Source organism: Oryctolagus cuniculus, chromosome 15 (assembly GCF_051225735.1).
Source record: "Oryctolagus cuniculus isolate XC-2025 breed Fujian yellow rabbit chromosome 15, ASM5122573v1, whole genome shotgun sequence".
Classification (NCBI taxonomy): Eukaryota; Metazoa; Chordata; class Mammalia; order Lagomorpha; family Leporidae; genus Oryctolagus; species Oryctolagus cuniculus.
The window spans coordinates 5,165,803-5,191,281 of record NC_142881.1 but is presented as its reverse complement, the minus strand read 5'-3'; the positions used below and the strand labels follow the sequence as shown (position 1 = coordinate 5,191,281).

The 25,479-nt window shown below is 55.5% G+C and overlaps 1 protein-coding gene across 2 annotated transcripts in view; it reads right to left on the bottom strand.

Annotated features, from left to right (window-relative positions):
* Window positions 1-25,479, bottom strand: part of C15H10orf90 (chromosome 15 C10orf90 homolog) — a 234,967-nt gene that overhangs the window by 68,093 nt on the left and 141,395 nt on the right. Inside the window, exons 3-4 of one of the 2 annotated variants that reach the window (XM_017350774.4) lie at window positions 20,484-20,575; window positions 8,894-9,971 (exon numbers count right to left, since the gene is read on the bottom strand). In XM_017350774.4, coding sequence (XP_017206263.3) covers window positions 8,894-9,971; window positions 20,484-20,575 — 1,170 coding nt within the window. The remainder of the gene's footprint in view (window positions 1-8,893; window positions 9,972-20,483; window positions 20,576-25,479) is intronic. The other variant, XM_089313830.1, reaches the window with a different exon arrangement.

The window sequence follows — 25,479 nt, the reverse complement described above, 5'->3', positions numbered from 1 at the left end:
ACGCTGAGGGCAGAGTGGAAGCCGAGCCTACGGGCTGGCTCCGCCACCTGCGTTCATGTCTTGTTCTCCCACTACGCTGAAGACAGGAACTGGCCTCCCAGATTATTGGGAAAACAGCAGTTACCAAGTCAAAGGAATCGATTTCTCACCCCGCCCCTCTGGTTTTCCAGGGTCATCTGAACCTAGGACGTTTTTCCTTACAGAATCCACCATGCTGTCACGCCCTCTTTCCAATACCCTAACTGGGCTCCGTTGCTAACGTGGTGATTGCCAAACCACCGTGTCTGCACTGTGAGGCCAAATGCCAGGTGCTCCCCACGTAGACTCCCTTGGGAAGGACTTGCACACTCCGCACCCAAACTCAGGCCTCATCCGGAGCCCACGCTGCCTCTGCTCGGTCCCCTGACCTTCACCACTGCCGTTTCTCCATCTAAAACATCAACTCAGCATCCGGTCAGCCTGCGGAAGGCCTGGAACCCATTTCTCTCCTTCAGTCCCTGGGGAACCTGAGCAGAGGGTCCACCAGCAATGACCACGTCCCAGCACTGCAGGGAAGCCCACGACACAACTGCCTACCGAGAAGAAGCGAGAAGACACAAGCCCTTTCTCCGTAAACCTGACGAGGGCGGCTGGGGGAGGAGCCACCTTGGGAAACGTGTGATGGGGCCATCACATTTATGACTTTGAAGAAATGCCACCAAGACTTAAGTCATCAAAATATTAAAAAAACAAAAGCACCTCTTCAAACTGTTTCTGCAACATGGTTGATAGGCTCTCTCCTCTTTCACATTGAACTTGACCATGGGAGGGCCAAGCTGTTCTCGGAAACACTTGCTCATTCTTACTGAGTTCCTGGGGAAGGCAGTACTTCAGGACTTCCCCGTCTCCACTTTCAACCTGAATGGGGCTCCGTAGCCTCCACCTCACTTCCCACAACTCACCTCCTGGCAGGGACTCTCACATGGCTGCCTTTTCCTTGCCTAAGAGGTTTTGGTGTGGGCGTGGGGAGAGGCAGGTTGGGGAAGGAGAGACAGCAGCATTTCAGCGGCCCTGACATCAGCAGGGGCTTTGTTGGGTCATCAGAAGCTGCCCCCCCCCCCAGCGTACAGGTCCCCTGCCCCCACAGTGTGCTCCAGCTGCCCCCCCCACAGCGTACAGGTCCCCTGCCCCCACAATGTGCTCCAGCTGCCCCCCCCACAGCGTACAGGTCCCCTGCCCCCACAATGTGCTCCAGCTGCCCCCCCCACAGCGTACAGGTCCCCTGCCCCCACAATGTGCTCCAGCTGCCCCCCCCCACAGCATAGAGGTCCCCTGCCCCCACAATGTGCTCCAGCTGCCCCCCCCAGCGTAGAGGTCCCCTGCCCCCACAATGTGCTCCAGCTGCCCCCCCCCAGCGTAGAGGTCCCCTGCCCCCACAATGTGCTCCAGCTGCCCCCCCCACAGCGTAGAGGTCCCCTGCCCCCACAATGTGCTCCAGCTGCCCCCCCCCACAGCGTACAGGTCCCCTGCCCCCACAATGTGCTCCAGCTGCCCCCCCCCACAGCATAGAGGTCCCCTGCCCCCACAATGTGCTCCAGCTGCCCCCCCCCAGCGTAGAGGTCCCCTGCCCCCACAATGTGCTCCAGCTGCCCCCCCCCAGCGTAGAGGTCCCCTGCCCCCACAATGTGCTCCAGCTGCCCCCCCCCACAGTGTACGGGTCCCCTGCCCCCACAATGTGCTCCAGCTGCCCCCCCCCAGCGTAGAGGTCCCCTGCCCCCACAATGTGCTCCAGCTGCCCCCCCCCACAGTGTACGGGTCCCCTGCCCCCACAATGTGCTCCAGCTGCCCCCCCCCAGCGTAGAGGTCCCCTGCCCCCACAATGTGCTCCAGCTGCCCCCCCCACAGCGTACAGGTCCCCTGCCCCCACAATGTGCTCCAGCTGCGCCCCCCCACAGCGTACAGGTCCCCTGCCCTCACAATGTGCTCCAGGCTCCCTGCTGGGCACGGGCAGGTTGATGCCAGACTCGGACTTGGATCCTGCCCCCCAGGAATGCGCAGTCTGGACAAGACAAAATGACCCCAGGAAGCAGCCAACGCGGCTCGGAAGCGGTTGCAACCTGCATGGCTGGGGGAACCAGCTCCAGGTTTTGTTCCAGCCTCGTGGAAGCAGACACGAGCCCAGAGCCTGGTGGCAAAGCTGACACGATCAGCACCCAGGTGAGTGGAGTGAGGGGTGGTTGCCCAGCTGTAACTCTGATCTGGGGCTAGCTGGAGGTGCTGGGGCTGGACAGGGACTCCGACCACCGAGGAACAAGGTCCAGTGACACAGAAGGGATTTTCTGCCGGTGGGAAAAGGGGCAGGTGGCCAAGGGTGGGCAGCTGCAGCCAGGAAGGGGGAGTGTAGGGGTTGCAGCCAGAGAAGGTGGGGGGACTCCAGACCCTACAGGGAAGGGGCTGAGTCTCACGTGGTCCCTGAACTCAGGCAGAAAACCCAGCCCCCGAATGCATAAATTAGCAGGCCAGGAGGTGAGCCTGCCCCTCTCACTGCACAGGAAGACAGCCTTGAGTAGGGGGCGGCACACATCGTCCGCACGGGCCTGGGGGCCACATGGCCTCTGCCCCTCTGCACACGTGTGCAAGCGGCCACAGCCAGTGTGTAGGTGCAGCGCATGACTGTGTGCCAGTGGAACTTGCTTTACACAACAGCCGGAGCTGGATTTGGCCTTGGGTCACGGCATGCTCACGGCTGCCCTGGAGCTGTCACTAAACACCAGGCATCCTAGTTCCCTGGTCCTGACTCCAACACTGCCCGGTCTACACAGGCAGAGACACACGGAAACTCACTCAGCCCAACTTCCAGCTTCACCAAAGGTGAGGAAGCGCTGACACAGTTGTTTGCTCCGCCCCACCTTGCATCCACGTGACCAGCAGGGCGTGCGGGGCTGGGCTGGGGTTGTCTGCCAGCCTCCCGCAGGCAGGTTTGCCATCTTGTCGGGAAGTTCTGTGGGGTCAGGGTGCCCTCGAAACCTGGTGGGCGGACACCTCTGGAGCCACCTCCAGTCTCTGTGGGACTGCTGCCGCCCATCCGACCCCCTGGCAAACCCCACGGGTTCACCTTCCAAACGCAGCCCAGGGAACTGACTGCTTGTGACCCCTCCACCTCTGTCCCCCTGTTCCTAGTCACCAGCTCCACTGCTGGGCAACCGCCTGCAACATGGGGACAGTAGAATTCTCCACACCGTCTTCAAATGGGCGACCAGGCCCTCATGCCCCTGCCCACTGCCCCAGGCCTAACCTAGCAAGGGCCTTGACTTATTTCAGAGAAGTTGGGGTCACCGAGTGGATAAAGTCGATTGAATGGCAGAACAGCTGGCTGTGACATACCCTGCATCGCACCATACACCCCTCCAGCTAACAAAGGACATTCGTGCCCCGCCCCCCGACACCAAGCCCCCCTTGGCATTCTGCCCTGCAGCAGATGACTGCCACTCAAGGCCGCATGTCCTTTCAAGGACAGACAGACCCCTTGCCTCCAGTCAGAAGAACTCTGAAGGGCGCCCCCCACTCGGAGCTCCCTAAGAGGCCGGTGGAGGCTTCATCACGCCTGCACCACTGTATACCTCCCCTTCCCGTCCCTGCGTGTCCTCACCAAGAACACCCCTGCCTCCCAGTGACTGTCCCGCCCACTCATGTCCACTTCACAATCTGATTTCCAGGAAATTCAACACGCAACACTGGGCAACAGGCTAAAGTTTGCTTGGGAGGGTGGGTTTATTTGAGTCCTGGGTCAGCAGTGGGTCAAGTATAGCCTGCAGGCCAAACATGGCCCACTGATAGCCTTTTTCTAAATAAAGTTTTATTGGCAGCAGTTACATCACTGTATTCATGTGTTGTCCACTGCTGCTTGTGAACAGCAGAGTTGTGAAGTTGCTGGAGAAGCCGTAAGGCCCACACGGCAGGGTATTTCCTAACTGGCCCTTCACATACACACATACAGAGAGAGAGAGAGAGAGAGAGAGAGAGAGAGAGGGCCCCCTAGTTCTAGGTCATAATGAGGAGAAGCACACTTGTACGATGAGAGTTCCACACTGTCTTCTGGCCTCCAGCGAGAAGCCCTCGTGGGCGGGAGGAGCCGAGTGACAGCAGCTGTCCCCACGGGAGGCCCCGACGTGTGCACGTGTGATCCGTCGTCTTCCCTGCAGCCGCCCTCCCCTCACTCACTTGGGGATCTGGTGGGGACTTCTTCCTCCCAGTCACTCACAGCTCTTGTCACATTGATGTAAACACCGGGGACTCCTCAGACCTCCGCCACCGGGGCCCACAGCCTGACTGAGCACCCACACAGAACAAGAGCCCCGTGGCAAAGCAGTGTGGATGCTGTGTCCCTTGTCTCTTCTCCAGTGGACCCAACAGCATCAGAAGGTTATTCTCTGTCTACTTGGATCTCTCACGGATGGGGAAAAGCTGCAGTTAGGCCACAAATGTAAAACGAAGTTGGCAGTTAGCACTGTATCCAAGACAGTCAGCTGGTGAGGACAGAGCCCTTCAGATCAATGCTGCATGTCCCACAGAACACCATAAAGAATGAGGCCCTGGGTGTGGTGGAATGAGGAGGTCATGCCAAGATGGCCACTGGCAATGGAGCCTGCCTGGCAACAGGCTGTGATTGGTTAGGGCATAAACTGCCCCTTGACCGGATTGGCTGCCTTGGCTATATAAACTGCTGTACCAACTGAAATAAACGAGTCTGCAGGCTGCTTGCTTCTGGCTTGCTTTCACCTGGCTCCCGGTGTCTGTGTGGTCATTCTGTGCCTCTTGCCCCCACCACGCTCCTCCTCTCAGAACAAATCCACATCAACACCCAGGCTTTAACGGATTTCTGGGCCAAAACATTTTAACTGCACTAAATGCCACGGCCTACTACCTATCAGAAATTAACTTGTAGCTCTGTCTCCTAATAGTCTACCAGGGTCCCTGGCCAGCAAGCATTGGTATTACTCTATACATCCATGAGCAGCCATCTAACACCGCCCTTAATGACGGCAGTGGAGACGGGTCTCACCACTGGGTGTCACCACCCTGCTGAGTGCTGAGAATGACACAGCAGGAGCCAGACTCATGCTCAGGGACTGAATGGCGGCCTGGACTTGGGCAACCGTTTCCTCTTCAAGCCTCATTCGTCTCATCTGCAGTCTGTGATTCTCTCTTTACAGAATGGTTTGAAGGATCCAAACCAGTGGATGTAGCCTGGGACCTGGCCCCTGGGTTTTTCACAATGTATGCTATGGTTTGGAGAAGATGACGATGGTGGGGACAATGACAATGATGACATCATCACACGATGAAACCTCTCCTTATCATAGGTGAATGGATTTGCACAAGGCCCACCTCGGTGGCACCAGCAGGATACTAAGAGTAGAGATGTAAAGACCAAGCAGCCGGGCGGGGAGAGACGAGCAAGGAAGGAACAGATTCTTAGACCCTCGGCACCTGGGAGGAGAGCAGGACCTGTGTGTTGGTGTGTGGGGGTACCACTTCCTGGGAGACACGGCCCGGCTTCCCTGCACAGGGTCTGTCACTCAGTCTCCCATAGCCCTAATCTGAGCCATCTTTCTGAGCGTTCAGTTTGAGACTCGTTTGAGAATACAGTTCATGGGATTTTCTGTCCAATGACCTAATAACTAGAGCTAAAATGTTGCCACTGTGGAATCGCTCAGGCGGCACCCACCAGGAGCAGGATGTCAGGGAGCCTGGAGAGGCGCCTGCCCAGGACGTATTTCGAAATCATTTAGATAGAGAGCCCAGTGCATAACTGGAGGAGGAAGGCTGCTGGTGGCATGAGCAGCCACAGGAGCTGTCACCAAAGCCCCGGGTAAGATTCCCGACCCAGACAGGGAAACACAAGCAGTCCCTCAGAGACTGGATGAGCATCGCCAAGGTCTGAAAGCACTGGCATTCATGCTGAAAAGCTGGCAAAATGGCTGTCGGCGGGCTCGCCCTGGACACGCGGTGTGGACTGTGCCGGGACAGACTGCGGTCATCACGCTCACCGAGCTGTGCCTGTGTCCTTCAGGAGAAAAGCCTGCAGCATGCACAGTGATGCTTCCTGTGCCTGGGTGGTGGCGCCCGCCGGGGCAGGGGTGTGCGTGCACCGGGCAGAGCGCATTTACAGACGTCTGAGGTCCATGCCCCGAACAGCGGACCCCAGTGTTCTGGGGCTTTGGACTTTACCATGGAGGGGTCCAGTCACACGGAACCTCTTTGCCTAAAGAGTCCACCTTGCAGGGCCGGTGCTGTGATGCAGGGGTTAAGACACGGCCTGTACCACAGGCATCCCATATGGGCACTGGTTCGAGTCCCAGCTGCTTCACTTCCGATCCAGCTCCCTCTAATGCACCTGGGAAAGCAGCAGAAGATGGCCCGAGTGCTTGGATCCCTGCTCCCATGTGGGAGACCTGGAAGAAGCTCCTGGCTCCCGGCTTTGGCCTGGACCAACCTTGGTTGATGCAGCCATTAGGAGAGTGAACCAGTGGATGGAAGATTTCTCTCTCTCTTTCTTTGTAACTCTGTTTTTCAAATAAATAAATCTTTTTTAAAAATCCACTTGAGGCTCTTTTATAAGCTTGAAGGAACTTTCTAGAACACCCAATCCTCCTCCCATAGTTACTGGGTGGAGGAAGCAGGCTTAGCGAGTCAGTGAGCTAGATAATGGCGGACAGCTCTAACAACGGCCTGGCGGCTGCCCCGGCCTCAGCGGGTCTTTCCTCCAATGGCAGCACCAGGTCACGTGACCAGAGCCAGGCAACTGTCTGGGATTTGGGTTGTTTGGGGGAAGTCAACCCGTGGGAACTAGAATCAACGTACACCATTTGCCTGAGAAAGTGCTTGGTGGAGAGGTCACTTCACAAGTCACTGTTGGAAAAACTCTCCCTGGCAAAGCCAGAAATAATTAAAGAATCTTCTCTGTTCTTGCTCTTCTTCAGGACGAATGTTTGAGATCAGGCTCTGGTTATTTTTGAACAACGTTTGTGGAGGGGCCAGCGTCCGGGTGTGGTGCATAAAGCCACTGCCTGTGACTCCAGCATCCCATATGGGCGCCGGTTCGTGTCCCGGCTGCTCTACTTCCAATCCGGCTCCCTACGACTGCACCTGGGAAAAGCAATGGGAGATGGCCCAAGTGCTTGGGCCTCTGCCACTCCCACGGTTGACCCAGATGGAGCTTCTGGCTCCTGGCTTCAGCCTGGCCCAGCCCTAGCTGCTGTGGCCATTTGGGGGAGTGAATCAACAGATGGAAGATCTCTCTCTCTGTCACTCTGCTTTTCTAACAAGTAATTGAATCTCTTTAAAAAAATGTTTTCTTGAAAAGTGCTGTAAACATCCAAATTATTTCACACTGTGAGACCTGGTCTAAAGGCCGATGTGCCTCCAGGAGGGTGGCACACAACAGCACAGGCTATTTCTGGAACCTTCATCAGTAAGGAAGATGAGATGCTTGGCTTAAGTGAGTTCTTTAAATTCTGAAGTGGGGTTTGTCCTGGCAACACTGGCGGCTGCTGCAGTTTCCTTCTCGTGGTAGTCACTGCGACTCGGCCCTCTCAGCGGCTCCGTCCGTGGCCATGTCAAAACCGCCTTCAAAATCTCGGAGCGTTCAATATATAACCACTTGTTAAAATTAATTACATCGTTTAACATTTCTATGCACTTTATAGTTTTAAATGTTTTACAGTCGTTTTTATTAATTAATCAAGTCTTAATGGACAAAAATCACACCATAAAATTATTATGCATATGCTGCATTTTCAATTTTACTACTATTATCTTTAAGTATTTTCCCCAAGTGGAAAGTCACTGATTCATAAACCAGAGCCTCACACAGAAATAAGGCTGAAAATCAGAGTGTACACACAGAGAGAAATAAATCTAGCCTCGTTCTCCAAGAAGGGTTCACTTCCCTCCACGCACTCCCAAGAAAGATGAGCAACGCCAGAGCAGCCCACCCTGGGAAGTCAGCCTGGCCCTGTGTGTGGGAGAAACAGCAAAAATCCTGGCCGAGTCCCCCAGCCCCGCGAGACACGGCCCGGGACGCAGAGAATCAGCGCGGCTGTCGCCGTCTGGCCCAGCTCACCTCATTTAGAAAACGTGCGGTAATTACTGTACACACACAGACTGTCTCTCTTCTGCTTTCTCTCCCTCCCTCCTTCCTTCCCTCCCCCCCACCCCACACGTGAACCAGAAACGGGAGACTGGCAGCTCCCATGCCTCCGCCATCTTTTCCCAAAAGGCGGAGCCAGGCCCGAGACTCAGAGCTCCACGGCGTGTCTCTGGGACCTAGGGTTACTCAGAGAGATGGCAGCTGTGGGGCGCGAATGACACTGAGCCTGAGAAAAGCCCCCCACCCCGGAGTAGCCATCTCACAAAGTCATGATCAGAAAACTGCTTGTGCCAAAGCCAGAAACCAGTTACAGGTACTCCATCCTGGGGCGTGGTGGTTCCTGTATTGATGAGGCTAACTCAGAACTACCAACCCACGACGGCAAAGCAAAAAGTTCTGTCCTCTAGAGTCTCCCAGATATGCAGAGGGCTAGCAGCCGAGATAAACCATCCGGGACGGGACTGCATTTTGTTCTCAGCTGTTCTGGGAAGACAGCAGGGGCCCCACCGACCCCCGCCCGGGGCTCTCTTCCTACCCAGCACGCATGGTCGTTGGCGACAAGAATTTGGGGCAAGGTCTCCCCTAATGTGCAACATCTCATCTAAGGAAATCAGCTCCATCAGGCATCAACAACCAGGGTCAGGTGTCAGCTCTGAGCAGAGCAGATCAAAGCAACCCGACAGGGGTGCCTCTTGGAACAAGTGGAAGAGACGCGCGGCAGCCACTCCCACGGTCACTCTCCTGCGGTGAAGCGGCACTCACCTGCTGTGTAACTCCAGCCCGGAATGTGGATGGACAGCTGGCTGGCCTGACCACGAGCATGTCGGTGAGGGGCGTGGTCCTCAGCCCCTTTCATGATAGTGTCCTGGTCCGTTCCCGCACCTGTGAATTCTGTGTTTTCCAGCGGCAGAGAGCTCGTCCAAGGACCTGCCCCCAAGTGCGCCTGCCCTGACCCCTCTGGGCTCCCCTGCAGGTGGCATTCCTGCAAAGCCGGGTTGCATCCTGGACTTGGAAGGCTCTGGGCTCTCTGCCGTGGCTCTCCGTTAGCTGGGCCATCTACTCCATCTGCTGTCAGTCCGTGCGAACTACAGTTGAGGTTGAGTGACAGGACGGACCTGTGCCACTGAGGGCTGGCCGTGGCAGGTGGCTGGATGGGAATGAAGAGGGACTTGTCCAGGTAGTGCATTGATTTCGGACACTGCTGAGACACCCTGAAGTGGACGCAGGAACTGAACACCAGAGGGCCCTGGCCTGACGGCGTTGCTTCTGCGGAAAAGCTGTCCTCTCTGTGGTCCACGTGGGTGACCCAGGAGTCACGTCCCTCGCACAGCTGTGCCTGCAGCTCTGGAACCTTCATCCTCGCCACTGAGCCATTTCTGGAGAACTCTGTGCAGGCCACAGGTCCTTGGCGCCACTGTGGGCGGGTCCCCCCAGCCAGAGCATCGTCCACCCTGCACTTGGGACACGGTGGGTCCCCAACAGTCCCCCATACCAGGGTGCTGGCTGGGGGGCCTATGCGCCTGGCGGTGATGGTGATGGATGCGAAGCCCCTGTGGGAGCCGCCGCCCCTGGCCTCACCTCTGGGAGGCAGCCCCGTCCCGGGGCCTGGCTCATCTGATGGGGCCGGGATTCCTGTGCCACCAGGAAGTAACGCAAATGCACTGTGAAGGTGCACTCCGCTGCGGGTGGTGGGAGCTGTCTTCATGTGGCACGCACGTGGCCGAGCAATGGCGCACGGCAGGGCCAATGCAGCCCCATCCTCTTTCGATTCCTTCTCATGCATCAGTTGCGGAATGACCATGGATGAAATCATCTTTGTGTGCTGTGACTCTGGAGCCCCCTGGAAATGGAAAAAAAAATCCCAGTTACTCGGGCAGCAAACTCCAAGGTCCCTGGTGCCAGGGAGCTCAGTTGACGACACTCAGAGGGGTCGGCACTGGGGTGTGGTGGGTAAAGCCACCACGTGTGATGCCTGTGCCCATATGGGCGCTGGTTCATGCCCCAGCTGCTCCACTTCCAATCCTGCTCCCTGCTAATGTGCCTGTGAAAGCAGAAGATGGCCCAAGTGCTAGGATACCTGCCATCCACGTGGGAGATCTGGATGAAGCTCCTGGCCCAGCCCAGGCTACGGCAGCCATTTGGGGAATAAACCAGTGGATAGAAGATCTCTCCCTCTCTGCCTTCCAAATAAATAAATCTTAAAAAAAAAAAAGCACTCAAAATTGCTTATCCAAGCCATTTTACCGCACACCTGGCAGTCTCGGAGTGTCCGGAAGGGCGGAACACCCAGATGTCCGTCACAGCTAAGCTGCCTGGAAGCATGAGCCAGGCTACTGATGGGGTTTTTCCCTGCTGTTTATTTAGGGGTGGATACGCCGGTCACCTGCCCTAGGACCACCTCTGGCAGGCCCAGGAGTCCACACATCCAGGCTTACAGACCCATAAGGAGGGAAAACGGGATACAGAATGGGGCTGGGGAGTAGGCTTGTGTGTCAATGTGTCAGCTCCTGCAGGGTGACAGTGATCACGAGGCCCCGCCCCCCCTGCAGGCCCCGCCCCCTCACACTCTCCACCTCCAGGGTTTAGACTCCAAAGCAGTGGATCCTTGCTGCTGCATCACAGGAGTCCAAGTCCAGAGAGCAAGACCATGGGAAGCAGGTGCCCAAGCTGGACACTCAGCCAGACAGACCCTGGGACAGCCAGGAGGCGGGCTTGCCGCGGGCACAGGTGGCTTTTGCTGCACTCCAGGGTTCAGTTGCCTCGCCTGAGGGTTTGTGCAGGAACGGGGAATGGTGCTAATCAGCAGATGGTCAATTCTGCCAATCCCTGGCGTGTCCAAGACAGTGTGATGATGTTTGAGAAAGCCTTGCCCCAGGACGAGAGCAGGCAGAGGAATCCCGCTGTCCCCGTGTGGGGTTTCTAACCCTAACCCTAACCCTAACCCTAACCCAACCCTAACCCTAACCCTAACCCCAACTCCCACCCTAACCCTGACCCTGACCCTGACCCTGACCCTAACCCAACCCTAACCCTAACCCTAACCCTAACCCAACCCTAACCCTAACCCAACCCTGACCCTGACCCTGATCCTGACCCTGACCCTAACCCAACCCTAACCCTAACCCTAACCCAACCCTAACCCTAACCCAACCCTAACCCTAACCCAACCCTAACCCTAACCCTAACCCCAACTCCCACCCTAACCCTAACCCTAACCCTGACCCTGACTCTGACCCTAACCCTAACCCTAACCCTAACCCAACCCTAACCCTAACCCTAACCCCTAACCCTAACCCTAACCCCTAACCCTAACCCAACCCTAACCCTAATCCTAACCCTGCAGAACAGGTCATGGAAGGCTCGGCAGCACCCAGCACCCGGGGAGTGCTCACAGGGTCCCGGGCCCCACTCTGAAGTGTGGTCCTCTGTGTGCCTAAAGTGAGCCTGGCTGGGAACCGCCCAGGAGCCAAAACATCGCCTGTGACGACTCAGCCCCTGATGCTGGCCAAGGGTCTGTGCCTTGGAAGCCAGAAGACCTCTGTGAAACAGCTGCTCCCAAACCCAACAGGCACGGGTATCACCTGGTCCCTGGACTCCAGAGAATCTTGTTTTTTCAAGGTAGAATTACAGAAAGAAGAGGAGCAGAGGAGAGAGAGAGTATTCCATCCTATGGTTCACTCCCCATGTAATTGTAACGGCCTGAGCTGATCCAGAGCCTGGAACTTCCTCCACGTGGGTGCAGGGCCCCAAGCACTCAGGCCATCCTCCACTGCACACCCAGGTGCATCAGCAGGGAGCAGGGTCGGAAGTGCAGCAGCTGGGTCTTGAACCGGCACCCACATGGGATGCCAGCGTCGCCAGCAGAGGCCCAACCAGCTACACCGCACGCTGGCCCCTTCATGTAATCTGAACCCATCAGTCCTGGGCAGGGCCCAGGGATCTGCATTTAACCTGCACACCTGCAAGTCTGAGGCAGGTGATCCGGGGAGCACAGTTTGGGAGGGGAGGGACTGCACAGGCTTTGCTCTTCCCGCGATGTGACACGCACGGGCAGCGGCAGGCGGCACGAATCATTCATGCAGGGATGCTGCCCTCCAGCTGGACACTTGGCCCTGCAGGTCACCTGGCGGCACCATGTCCAGCGAGTGCGATCTCAGCCCCTGAGAGGCCTCGGGGGAGGCGGCCGGTTGGCTTTGCTGGCAACCTCCATCCCCTGACACACGCTGGAGGCTGCAAACTCAGACGATGCCGAGAGGCAGGCAACGGAGGAGAAATGACTCACACAGCCATTTTGAAACTTACATCAGTTTTTAAAATCAAAATATCCCTAGCTACATCTTCCCAAACTGACAGGTGGCCGTGCAGCAGCCCGGAGTCGAGAGCAGGTTCGTTGGACCTCCTCCTCCCGCTCCACTGCCTCCTCCGGCTGCGCTGCCGCCAGGGGCGTCTGCAAGTCTGCAGGCGCCTCCTCCTGTGGGTTCTCAGCCACCTGGCAGCTTGTGAGAGCCCTGGTGCTCAGCCCCAACAGCGACATTGAAGACCCCGGGGTCTGGGCTGGGGGACGCATCGTGTCGGTTCATCTCCCCGTGGAAGTCACAGGTGCAGCGGGCAGCCTCGGCTGCAACACCCCCAGCCCCAATATACCTGTGCCCTCCCCCACTCTTCTCCCTGCGGCACTTTCCCTGGCTGTGGTTGATAAAGCCCAGTGCACCTGGCGCGTTTTGACTTGGAACAAGTCCTCCCACTTCCGTTAAATTTAGTTCTGATAATAATCGCTCCTGTGCAGCCTGCAAGGTGCCAGTCACACCGCCGGGGGCTCCTCTGACACTGGTCTTCAGAGAAGAACCCAAACACCCGTCCTGGGAAGCAGCATCCGTCATGTTTTAGAGCAATCTCGCCGACTTTTTGCAGCGATGACTGCCTGCAGAAAACTGTGTGTCTCTCAATCCCTCTCTTCTTCCCTAGACCCAAGGAGCAATCAGGATCTATGGGGCATAGCCCAGAGTCTGTATTCTCAACCTGCTCCCTGTGGCTCTTCCATGCAGATACAGTGGGACAAGGCAGGTCAGACCCAGGGCCCCCGACACCCCGCCCCGAACTGGGGTTCCCAGAACAGGTGTGGGACCTGGGTGAGGCCGCAGGGCAAGGCCCATGGGGACTCCAGGCTTCCTGCTGCTGCGGTCACTGACACCGAGAGGTCATCCACCCTGGGGCTCAGGAACGCACAAGAGCCTTGGCCTTGGTGCATGGCCCAGAGTGAGTGAATGTCGTGTCCCCCTGGAGCAGGGACAGGAAAGACCCTGACTCTGCTAACTGCAGCCTGGCTCCTTGCCTGAACTGGAACAGCAAGCTGTGGCCAGAGCTGTGCTGGCCACGGTGTCACTCTGAAAGGGCCCGGAGGCCCAGGGATGGGACAAGGAACCGGGCGGGCACCACTTCATCACCCAGGCCTGGCGGCGTGGCTATGACTGTGACTCCATCAGAAAGAACTGGACGTGGGGAGAGCAGAAACAGACGGTGTGAGTGGGAACTCATTTCTGGAGCTCTGGAAACACTGGCGGAAGTTCACGTCCGTGGGACGTTCATGGTTGCTCTCTCTTCTCACAGGCCAGGCATGGATCAGAAGGAAGATGGACGGACGCCCTCTCCTGCCCCTGGGGCTAAGCTCACTACAGCACAGCGGAAACGCGGCCAGCTGGCGACTGCAGAGGCGGGGTGCCTCCATCCGAGTGGACCGCGTTTCAGAGCATCTGCAGGAATGCATCCGACTTTCTCTGAATAACAGAAAGGAAAGCAGCACTTCACGCGTCCAGTACACTGACACTTCGCCGTGAACATAGATGTCCGATTTGTTTCAGGTGCAAATTCTGTCAATGACATATCACGGCCAAACCATTGGTCTGATTACCAGCCGACCAACACCTGAGCACCTCCCCCATCTCAGGCCCCGTGCTGGGCACGAAGGCACCCCTGCCTTCACGCAGCCAACAGCCGATCAGGACGCCAGGACAGGGTAGTTCCAGTGTGTGGTGTTAGCTTAGACAAAAGCCCCGAATAATTCATGGAAAGAAACCAGAGAGACAACGCTGGACTCCCGCTCACCATACACAGTTCTCATGGAAGGCTTCTCGGAAGTTCTATTCTCTCACTGAGTCCCACAAATAAAGACAAGGCCAGTGACAGCTGGGCAGGCCACTTCAACAGGGGATCGCGGTCCGTGTGGCTGAGCCAGGAGAGCGTGTTGTCTCACAGCCCTGCAGGCTGCGAGCCCCGGGTCAGGGCGCCGGCACGGCTGGGTCTCCCCAGCACCGCGTGCCTTGTAGGCGGTGCCTGCTCCCCACGTCTTCAGGTGCTCATCTCCCGGTACCTGCCTGTGTCCTAAATTGTTGTAAGGAGACCAGCCAGATTGGGTTAGGACAGCCTCAACACCCCAGTTATCTCTTTGAAACCCCAGTCTGCAAATACAGTGCGATTCTCAGGGACTGAGGGATGCCACTTCAGCACGGACATCCGGGGACCCAGTGCAGCCCAGCACCAAGCACGACACATCGCCCTGTGTCAAGCTGTCAGCCGGGTATGGAAAACTGAGACAGACATAAAGAGGAGGAGTTATTTGATTTCCCCGCCAGCCTGCTACTTTGATAGCTGGGCAAATTTACAAAGTAATCCCATCTTTTACATCAAATATCTCCCCAAATTAAGCTATCTCAGGGTGACATGCCATCTGCCTTTCACAGTGGGTTAACTAAATGTGGCTCTGCAAAGAGATGTCTTTCATCTAAGATCAAGTTAACTGACGTAAGGCTTGATTGGAAGAGAAGAGAACCATCTGGGATTTAATGCGGAGCGTCCAAGGTCGGGGAGAGGTCAGCGCAGGGGCCGGGCTTCCTCTGGCGGGGAACCATCTGCCTCCTGAGCTTCGGCACGGACATCGCTGCGGGTCCTGGCTCACGGCTGCCGCTGTAGGGCACTGATTTCTTTGTCAAGTGATCATCACAATTCTGTAAGCGCTGGCAACTGCTTTCGTGGTCCTACGCTTTCTATAGACTATTCTTAACTTGATATTTATGCCTGAAGGCACATTACTAAGAAGGGCATCGTCTCCGAAAGTGACATCAGAAAGAGATGAGCAGAGAGGATCAGAGGAGTCAGACCCGGAGCCGCGGGAGCGAGGCTGCCTCCGTGCCCGCAGTGTCTTTCTCCCAAGGATAAGCATCTAACCCGACCTGGACCGCTGGAGCCTGGGCTTCCCTCTCCGTGACAGTTCTTCCCTTCCCACTGCTGCTCTGCCACCCACAACTCTTCCGGCCACTTCTCTCACAGCTTCACGCCCAGTGACCTCCGTGAACCTGCTGACCCGCCTCGGAGGCGCCAGACTCCTGATCAGCAGGAGTCTGCCAACCTGGAGACCTTGTGGCTTCGGACAGTGGGGCTCCGGTATGTAACCGCAGGGGGAGAGTTCTGAGACAGGTGGGAAACCTCAGCCTGTTCTCACTCGCCGTGGGGTGACTTTTGTGTTTCTATGCATGTACTCAACACTGAAGGCTTCAATGCCTTGTAATGTGTAGCAGTCAACAGTCAACACGAACCCATTTTTCCCATTTTTTGCTGGTAACATACCATAGAAAACCGGCGCCGCGGCTCACTAGGCTAATCCTCCGCCTGCGGCGCCGGCACACCAGGTTCTAGTCCCAGTCGGGGCACCGGATTCTGTCCCGGTTGCCCCTCTTCCAGGCCAGCTCTCTGCTGTGGCCCGGGAGTGCAGTGGAGGATGGCCCAAGTACTTGGGCCCTGCACCCCATGGGAGACCAGGAGAAGCACCTGGCTCCTGGCTTCAGATCAGCACGGTGTGCCAGCTGCAGCGTGCCGGCCGCGGCGGCCATTGGAGGGTGAACCAACGGCAAAAGGAAGACCTTTCTCTCTGTCTCTCTCTCACTGTCCACTCTGCCTGTCAAAACAAAAACAAAAACAAAACAAAAATACACATAGAATTTGCCACCTAAACCATTTTTAAGTGTACAGCTCAATGGTATTAAAAAATACTCATAATGCTGTGTAATCATCACCTCTACCTATTTCTAGAACTCTTTTCATCTTGAAGAATAAAAGCCCTGTACCATTAAAGAATAAGTCCCCGTCCCTTCTCCCCCAGCCACCGGCAGCCACCAACAATCGATTTTTTAAAGAGCGTGTAAGGAAACCATGGCAAGCACAACTGGATCTTATATTCTAAGAGAGGGGACTTGCAGGAATCTCTCATAGCAAAAGCATCAGTTAGGAACATATTTTTCCCCAAGAAATTAAAAATAAAAATGACAAATTAAGTGGGAAATTGTTTGTGATGGAACAGTATATAATAAAAGAGGGCAATAAAAGTTGATATGCGAGAGAGTCTCGTGCTTTTGTCAAATGCATGGGAAAAAGGGTGGGAAGACGTCCTTATTGATGCATTTCTGTATTCCAAGTTTCTACATGCGGTTGTCATTACTTTTATTATCAGTCTATTACTTTGAGCATCAGAAAACGTCAACCTTTTCCTTCAAGCTGAGAACTCTGCCCCTTATTTCAGTCCTTTCGAATGATGGCTCACAGAGGGGGTGCCGGCACCCCTGCTTCAGCTCGGAGGAATCTGTGAAGAAGCGGCCAGCCTTGGCCCGGCTCTCGAGGAGAGGTGGGGGTTCATGGCAGCCACTAAAGTAGGAGGTCTGGTGTTATGTTTCATCATCTGACAGCAGCTTCATAACACACACACACACACACGCACACGCATACACACACACATAATACACACATACTTACACATACATACACACACATACACAGAGCTACGTACACACATGCCTACACATACATAAATACATATACACACAGATACACACACATACATATGCACACACACACACACACACACACCAGGACAAGCTTAAAAGGCTCCAAGTGTGAAGGGAAATTGGAAACTCACGCGACTGATCCAGGAATTTCAGAGCAGATATTGAGAAGATGTGATTTCTGAGAGTTATTTAACTGAGTCACAGAAAGTAACCTAATGTGAGTGTGTGAGAGTGTACGTGTGTGAGAGTGTACATGTGTGTGTGAGTGTGCATGTGTGTGAGAGAGTGTACGTGTGTGAGTGTATGTGTATGTGAGAGTGTATGTGTGTGAGTGTGAGAGAGTGTACATGTGAGTGTGTGAGTGTACATGTACATGAGTGTGTGTGTATGTGAGAGTGTACGTGTGTGCATGTACATGTGTGTGAGTGTACGTGCGTGTGAGAGTGTACATGTGTGTGAGTGTGCATGTGTGTGAGAGAGTGTACGTGTGTGAATGTATGTGTATGTGAGAGTGTATGTGTGTGAGTGTGAGAGAGTGTACATGTGAGTGTGTGAGTGTACATGTACATGAGTGTGTGTATGTGAGAGTGTACGTGTGTGCATGTACATGTGTGTGAGTGTACGTGTGTGAGAGTGTACGTGTGTGAGTGTGCATGTGTGTGAGAGAGTGTACGTGTGTGAGTGTATGTGTATGTGAGAGTGTATGTGTGTGAGTGTGTGAGAGTGTACGTGTGAGTGTGTGAGTGTACATGTACATGAGTGTGTGTATGTGAGAGTGTACGTGTGTGCATGTACATGTGTGTGAGTGTACGTGCGTGTGAGAGTGTACGTGTGTGAGTGTGCATGTGTGTGAAAGAGTGTACGTGTGTGAATGTATGTGTATGTGAGAGTGTACGTGTGTGAGTGTGTGAGAGTGTACGTGTGTGTGAGAGAGTGTACGTGTTCGTGTGTGTGTGTGTGTGTGTGTGTGTTACACAAGAGGTCTCCAACAAGTTCATGGAAATGCATGTTATGATTAAAAACTATACATGAATCTCAACAAACAATTTTTATACCAAAATAAACTTGTAATTCCATTTTTGACAGCTTTGGGAAGCACCCCCGTAGGGATCCAGCCACACAGCCCCCAAGATCCGTACCATCATCAATGACCAAATTCTTGTTTGTTTTGACATCGAAGGAAAATGCTGCAATTGGCCAAGTCCACGTGTGGAGCAGCAGACAAGACGAAAGCCTGTCTCCTCTTAAAGGGCAGGACCATCCTGCAGCACCCCCACATCCACCCGGACACCCCCTGACCCCGGCATCTCCTTCTGGGGCAGCTGTCAAGGATCCAGGCTCCTCCTACTCATTTTCCTCCCGTAACCTGGGTTTCCTGATGCTGCTCCCAAGGGAACAGATTAATCACAGCCGTGTATGTTTCTATCTCGAGACACTGACCTTGGGGCTTCACATAGAAAAGCCTTTAAACATTGACGGCTAAATCTCAGGGCCTAAGACAGCATCTCCCTCCGTCCTGCGGGACTTCCAGCCTCTCATCTTTGAGGGGAACGTCAGCTTTATGAAATCAAAATCATGCCTCGGACAAGCACTTGGGGAAAAATACGTTCCTAACTGAGGCTTTCGCTAGGAGAGAGATTCCTGGGAGAGAGATTCCTGCAAGTCCTCTCTCTTAGAATTACAAAAGATGGCGGCAGAACATCCCATTGTGGCAGCCAGCAGGTGCCTTGTAAGCTGTAACTTCTTGGACAGCTCTTTAAGGTGAGCAAGTCCGTGTTTCAAGTTCTGCCAACTGGGAAGAGCCTGGGAGAGCATAAGAATGGGGGCTTGGGGTCCGAGCAGCTTAAATTAGGAGACTTAGTTTTCTCTTCTGCAGAATGAGTACTGACCAGCGCCTCCTGGGGCTGGTGTGTGGTACAGCGGGTTAAGCGGCTGCTTGTGGCCCTGCACCCCACGTTGGAGTGATGGTTTGAGTCCCAGCGCTTCTGCTCTGGCCCAGCTTCCTACTAATGTGCCTGGGAAGAGAGTGGAAGACGGCCCAAGTGCTCAGGCCCCTCTCATCCAGGTGGTAGGCCCAGATGAAACTTGTGGCTCCTGGCTTTTGTCTGGCCCAGACCTGACTGTTGTGAGCATTTGAGGAATGAACCAGCGGATGGAAGATATCTCTCACTCTGCCTTTCAAATAAATAATAGTTTTTGAAAGATTTGTCTTTATTTATTTGAAAGAATTACAGATATAGGTAGAGACAGAGAGAGAGGTCTTCCATCCGCTGGTTCACTCCCCAAATGGCTGCAATGGCTGGAGCTGAGTCAATCCAAAGTCAGGAATCGGGGGCTTCTTCCAGGTCTCTCACGTAGCTACAGGGGCCCAAGGACTTGGACCATCTTCTACTGCTTTCCCAGGCCATAGCAGAGAGCTGGATCAGAAGAGGAGCAGCTAGGACTAGAACTCAAGCTCATATGGGATGCTAGTGCTTCAGGCCAGGGCTTTAACCTGCTGTGCCACAGGGCTGGCCCCAATAATCTCTCTCTCTCTCTTCTTTAAAGTACTTCCCTCCTGAGACCAAGGGAAGATGAAATGAATTAGTCAATTAGATAGAGCCTATCATGTGACAAGTTGGCAGTATTAACCATTGTGTGCAGAGTGCTTGATTACGCAGAATCTAAACATTGCATTTTCTCTCTTCTTTCTCTCTCTCTCTCTCTCTCTCTCATTCTCTACCTCTTAAGTAAATAAAATACATTTTTAAAAAGGGAGGATGGGTGATTGGCATAGCAATCAAGCCCTCACTGGAGATGTCTGTGTCCCAGACCAGAGTCCCTGGGTGTGGGCACCAGCCCTGCTCCTGTCCCAGTTTCCTGCTAACGCTCACCAGGAGGCGGCGGCAATGGCTCAGTGCTGCTTCCTCCTCCTGGGTGGGAGACCCACACGGCCTTCCTCCTCCTGGGTGGGAGACCCACACGGCCTTCCTCCTGGGTGGGAGACCCACATGGCCTTCCTGCCTCCTGGCTTTGGCCTGGCCCAGTCCTGACTGTTGTGGGCATTTGGGGAGTGAACCGGGGGGTTGAGAGTTTTCTTTCTAATCAAGAAATTAACTTAAAAATATTTATGTCATTTTATAAACACGACCCCTAACGTTCTATTTCCAGTCCCTGATACTTTGTGCAGCTACAGGAACCCACACCAGCTTGTGAGATTTCAAACACCTCCTCTCACCTTCAAAATTCTGCATGGCCTCTCTCCCCAGAAGATCAATTTTGATTTAGAGTTGGGCCAATCCCTGTACTGGCCGGTGGTACTGCAGACTTACAAGCTGTTGGTGAAGGGCATAAAGCAAGAACCAAGTACTCAGTGTGCACTTTTATATAACAAGGCCTAGGCATTGGTGGCTGGATTTTCTGTTAACCTAACTCAATTGTTGACTGAACAAAACACAGCACTGTCACATCGTAAGCAGCCTGGGGACCAGGCTTCCCGGCAGGGTGTGCTTTGCTGAGCACAAGTTACAAACGCGTGTTACCTCGGTGACGCCGGCTTTCCCCTCTGCACCATCAGACTGGAGGTTTCTAAAGGCAATTGGGTCGTGTGTACTGCACGGCTGGCCCCGTAATCCTAGGTGAAAGGAGATAATATATTGCTGCTTTTTAGTACATGAAAAGATAAAATGGAATATTTAACTTCAGCATGAAGTTGCACGTCACCTACTGCCTACTGCACTAGGCCATGGTGAATGCAGCAGCCGCCGGTCTGATAAACCGTGCACACCCTTCCATCACCCCGCACGTCCTGCCTTCCACGCGTGCTCCTGGAGGCCCTAATCGCTCAGTTTTTCCGAATGCCAGTTTCCTTCCTCTTAACGGCTGTTGGTGTCCCACGGATGGTGTCCCACGGATTCAGTCACAATTAAACAGTTCATACCAGAACAAGAGAAAACCAGTCACAGGTTCCCCAACACCACGAAGGTTTAGAACGGCAGAAATACAGGACCTGCTCGTGTCCCACCTCTTAACACGACCCTCTCTGGAGGAGCGACAGGGAACCCACACACTGATTTTGGGACTGTCTGGGGACATTTGAGATCATTTCGTGACCATATTGTGAGACACTGAGTAAAATCCCCCACGTGCGTGTCTACGCGAGTGCTTATCCCAGTACAGCCAAACCTATCGTCGGGGCCCAGGGTGCGAGCAGTGGACCGAAACAGAGGCCCAGGCTTCTCGCCTGGCCGCCTGGTCACTAACTTGGCAATGATGGACACACCGACAGACCGCGCTGAGCCCCGGCGTCCTCCTCCACGACCTGCCCTGCCTGCCTCCTGGAGCCCTGAGCCCTGGTGAGGAAAAGGTGCCCTTAGACGCAAGCTCCCAGCGCGGGGCTTCCTACAGGAGACGTAAGAGGCGGGGCCTGAGCCCAGCAACCCCCAAGGTCCCCACAGCAACCTGTGTCCTGGGTGCAGCAGGACTGGGCAGGAGGCAGGCGGTGAACAAGCCCAGCCGGAGGCCCCGGCCCCCAGCCCAGGGGGGCAACGGTGCCTCCCCAGAGGAGATGCTCTTGGGGAGGAGGTTTTTCAAACGGCTCTGACGACTGGTCCCCCCCACCTGCCGGAGCCGGTGATGAGAAAGAGGAATGTTAAGAAAATCGCGCTCCACATCAGAGTCCTGTCGTTATCAACTCATCAGAAGAGTTCGCTTAAAATTTTAGATAGAATTTACAGAATTTCACTGGGCAACATTTTCAAGTTTGGCAGATTTTTCCAAGGGGTCAGGACACAGCTCGAGAGAATTCCAAGTCACCACTGACCTGACCAAGGGCTGGCCAGATGTTGTATCGTCCTTAGATGACCATGAGCCCACCCATGACCGTCACTGAGTGGCGCCGGGTCATCGGACAATGGGCACAGGTTACTTTGTGTGACCTGCAACTGTAACAGCTGAAAGCTCTAGTCGATTTTAGTAGATTCCTGATGCATCATGAAGAACTGACAGTAAAATGGACAAAGACAGAAATCGCGTGGCTCCGGCTGTGTGACATCATGAATGGGTGAATAACTGCGGCCAGACAGATCGGAGTCTGCACCCAGCTCAGCCTCTGAGTTTGTGCACCCAGAAAACACAGGCAGCAGGGCCTCCTGCACGCACGCAGCTTGGAAGGCGTCGGGCCCGAGGTACGGGATGCAGAGCCAACGTTTAAGAAATGGCCCCGTTACCTGGTTAATGAGCAGGAGCCAGGCTCCAGGCGGCCATTAAAGCTGCAGCTTCAGTGGGACAAAGGCATCCAGAGTCCTAGGGGGTAATCCCAGCTCTCCACACACATGTGCTTGGGCAAGTTCTGAGCACCCCTGGGTTCCTCCCTGTGCAATGGAGACAGCAGGGTGCCTGCCTCACAGGGTTACCGGAACGGATGCAGGGGTGTGAGTCACAGCCCTGGGAGGCACGTGCTCCCTGCAGCGAGGAGGGAGAACTGACCCGGAGCGGAGGAGCCACGGGAGAGCGGCCGTGGTTGCTCTAACAATGACCACGCGCTACCATGGTGCAGCTCTGCTTGCCCGAAGTCCAACCCGGGTCCCACAGGGCCAGCAGGGCTGCACTCCTTGCTGAAGGGCTGGGGGGATTACTCCCTGTCTTTTCCAGATCTGAGAGGCCAGCGCCCTCGTCAGCCCGTGGCCCAGCATCGTCCCAACCTCTGATCCCACAGTCACCTCCCTTCTGCTTCCCTCTGATAGGGACCCCGGGATTGGACTGGGCTCGCTAACCCAGGACCCCCGTCTCCTGGTGACGCTCTTAATCACGTTTCGAGGTTGACAGAGGCACACCTGCAAAGCGCCTTTTGCTGTGGAAGACAACATGGCCCCCGGTCCCAGGGAGAACACGGACATCTCGAGCGCACCCTTAACACCCCCCCAGCACAGGTCAGAGGACTGGAAGAGCGGAAGGTCTGAAAAATCCAATGTGACATCCACATGGCAACACAGGAAGGCACTGACAGTGCATGCTTATCATCGGAGATATCGGAAGCCTCTGAGCCATGTGACTGCACGCGTGCTCCACGTCTGCGTCATGTGTAGAAGGCCTAGCGGCGCCGGCACACCAGGTTCTAGTCCCGGTCGGGGCACCGGATTCTGTCCCGGTTGCCCCTCTTCCAGGCCAGCTCTCTGCTGTGGCCAGGGAGTGCAGTGGAGGATGGCCCAAGTGCTTGGGCCCTGCACCCCATGGGAGACCAGGAGAAGCACCTGGTTCCTGCCATCGGATCAGCGCAGTGCACCGGCCGCGGCAGCCATTGGAGGGTGAACCAACGGCAAAGGAAGACCTTTCTCTCTGTCTCTCTCTCACTGTCCACTTTGCCTGTCAAAAAAAAAAAAAAAAGAAGAAGGCAGAGGGGCCGCTTCCGGATCCCCGCTGGACCGATGCCAACGCCTGCCCCGTTCTCGTGGGAGAGGACTCAACACTCACTCTGCTTCCCTGTGCCTTCAACAATGCGCATTTCCGACGATTTGCACAGACGGCTCTCAGATTCAGACGGAATTGATGGCCCCCCAAGATGGACAGAGGGTCCCCCAGGCTCTGCAGGCTCCCCTCCATGACTCCAGGGACCACACGGCCTCCCTCTCCGCCTCTCGAGCCCCGCACTTCTGTCTCCCTGGCCCCTGTGTTCTGTCTGCCTTTTTACCAAATCCTCAGGACCTGGCCAAGGAAGGGCCCAGGTGCCCGCGAGCCCCGCCCTCGAGCCAGCTGCCTCCGAGTCACCTCGAGCTCAATTTTTCCCAAAGGGAACCAACCAACTTCCTTTAACCCCGCCTCTTCCTCCTCCTCCCGCGCCCATCACCTCCGCGAGCATCATTACCTCCTGTCACTCGCGATAGAAAGGCACGAGGCCCCCTCCACACCTCACCTCCACTGGCCAGCTCAAAGCCCAGGCTGGCTTCATCTTGCGACACAGGCTGTGCCCATCACACGTGTTTGAGGTCCCCTCTGCTGCCGGTCTCGGCAAGGTCATGATCAAGCTGGTGACCCCACCGGGCTTGTCTCCTGGCAGGTTCTGCCCGATCCCCTTGTGGGGAGCCACTGGGAGCAACTCGGACTAGACTGAGTTACTGGAATTAAGACTTACTCTATGCATCTGCTCTCCCACAATATGGCGCTGAGAAGGGAAACAGCTTCTACACAGCTGCCTCCAGTTCAACCAATAAACTGTAGGACTTGCTCCTGATTGGAGGAGAGCAGCGTACTCGGCGTGTGGGTAGCAGAGTTGGGATTGGTGGAAGAGGACTATAAAGGAGGAGAGAGACGTCATGCACCAGGAACATCTAAGGAACATCTATCTGAAGGAACACCTGTGCAGCCCCCGAGAAAGCCGGCCGGCGGTGTGCCGCTCCCCCGCGGAAGTGGGGAATGTGGCAGGGGGAACCGCCCTTCCACGGAGGTGGAAGGGTCAGTAGCCAACCCGGGAAGAACCAGCAGCAAACCCGGGAAGGGCCGAGCAGACGAAAGAACAGCGCAGGGTCCTGTGTCGTTCCTCCACGAAGACGGGGAGCGACATAATGGTGCCGTGACTCGGATATGAAGCCTAGGCAGGGTTTAGTGTCGTTCCTCCACGAAGAGGGGGAGCGACACCCCTGACCAGGGCCTCACATCCCGGCCACACGTTGCAGGCCTTGGGGATTCAGGGAGCCCAGGACAGGAATCTGTCCACTTCCAGATGCGGACGGCTTGGGGCTTGCTGTGGCTTTGGTCTTGGGTGCTGCCTTCCTGACCGTCCCATTGGGCTAACTCCCCACTCCTCACCCCTGGTAGAGCTTGGATCACCTCCTCTTAGAAGCCCTCCAAGACGTGTTGATCCCAGAACTAATGGCCACAAGCAGAGGGGGTTTATTCCCTCACAGTTCTGGAGCCGAGAGGGCAGACACCAAGGGGTCAGCAGGGCCACGGCCCTTCCCCACCCATCCAGCTGCCAGCGGGTGCCAGCGGGCCCCCTCCCAGGCTTGGAGTAGTCTTGCTCTGACCTCTACATCTACCCTTGCTGTGTGTTGCTCCCCTCCCTCCAAAATTCTCCTTGTGAGGCGACCAGTCACTGGAGGTCAGGTCCAGCCCGCTCCAGCACGAGTCCAGCTCAGCATGATGACCTCTGCCAAGGCCCTGTTTCCAAACAGGCCTCATGCACAGGGAGGGGTTAGACCTTGAACACATCTCGCTGGGGAGCACAGTCCAACCCACAGCAGGGTCCTGATGCTGTTCCGGAACCATCTGTCCCCTGGGCCTTCGGAGCGAGTGGTCTGACTCCCCCCTTGTCCCCTGCACCCAGCACATGGACCCGAGTGCTGCTGGTCTCGCTCAGGGTAATAGCCTCACGTACCTTCCCCAGTTTGCTCACGGTCCCAGGCGTGGGAAACCCACTTCACTCCGTCTCTGATGTCTCTGATAAGGATGGACTTGGCCCAACGAAAGAAAAACAGCAGCTTCCAAGTGTAGCTGCTCTCGGAATGAGCTGGGCTCGCACGCCCTGCCCAGGCTGAGCCCCAG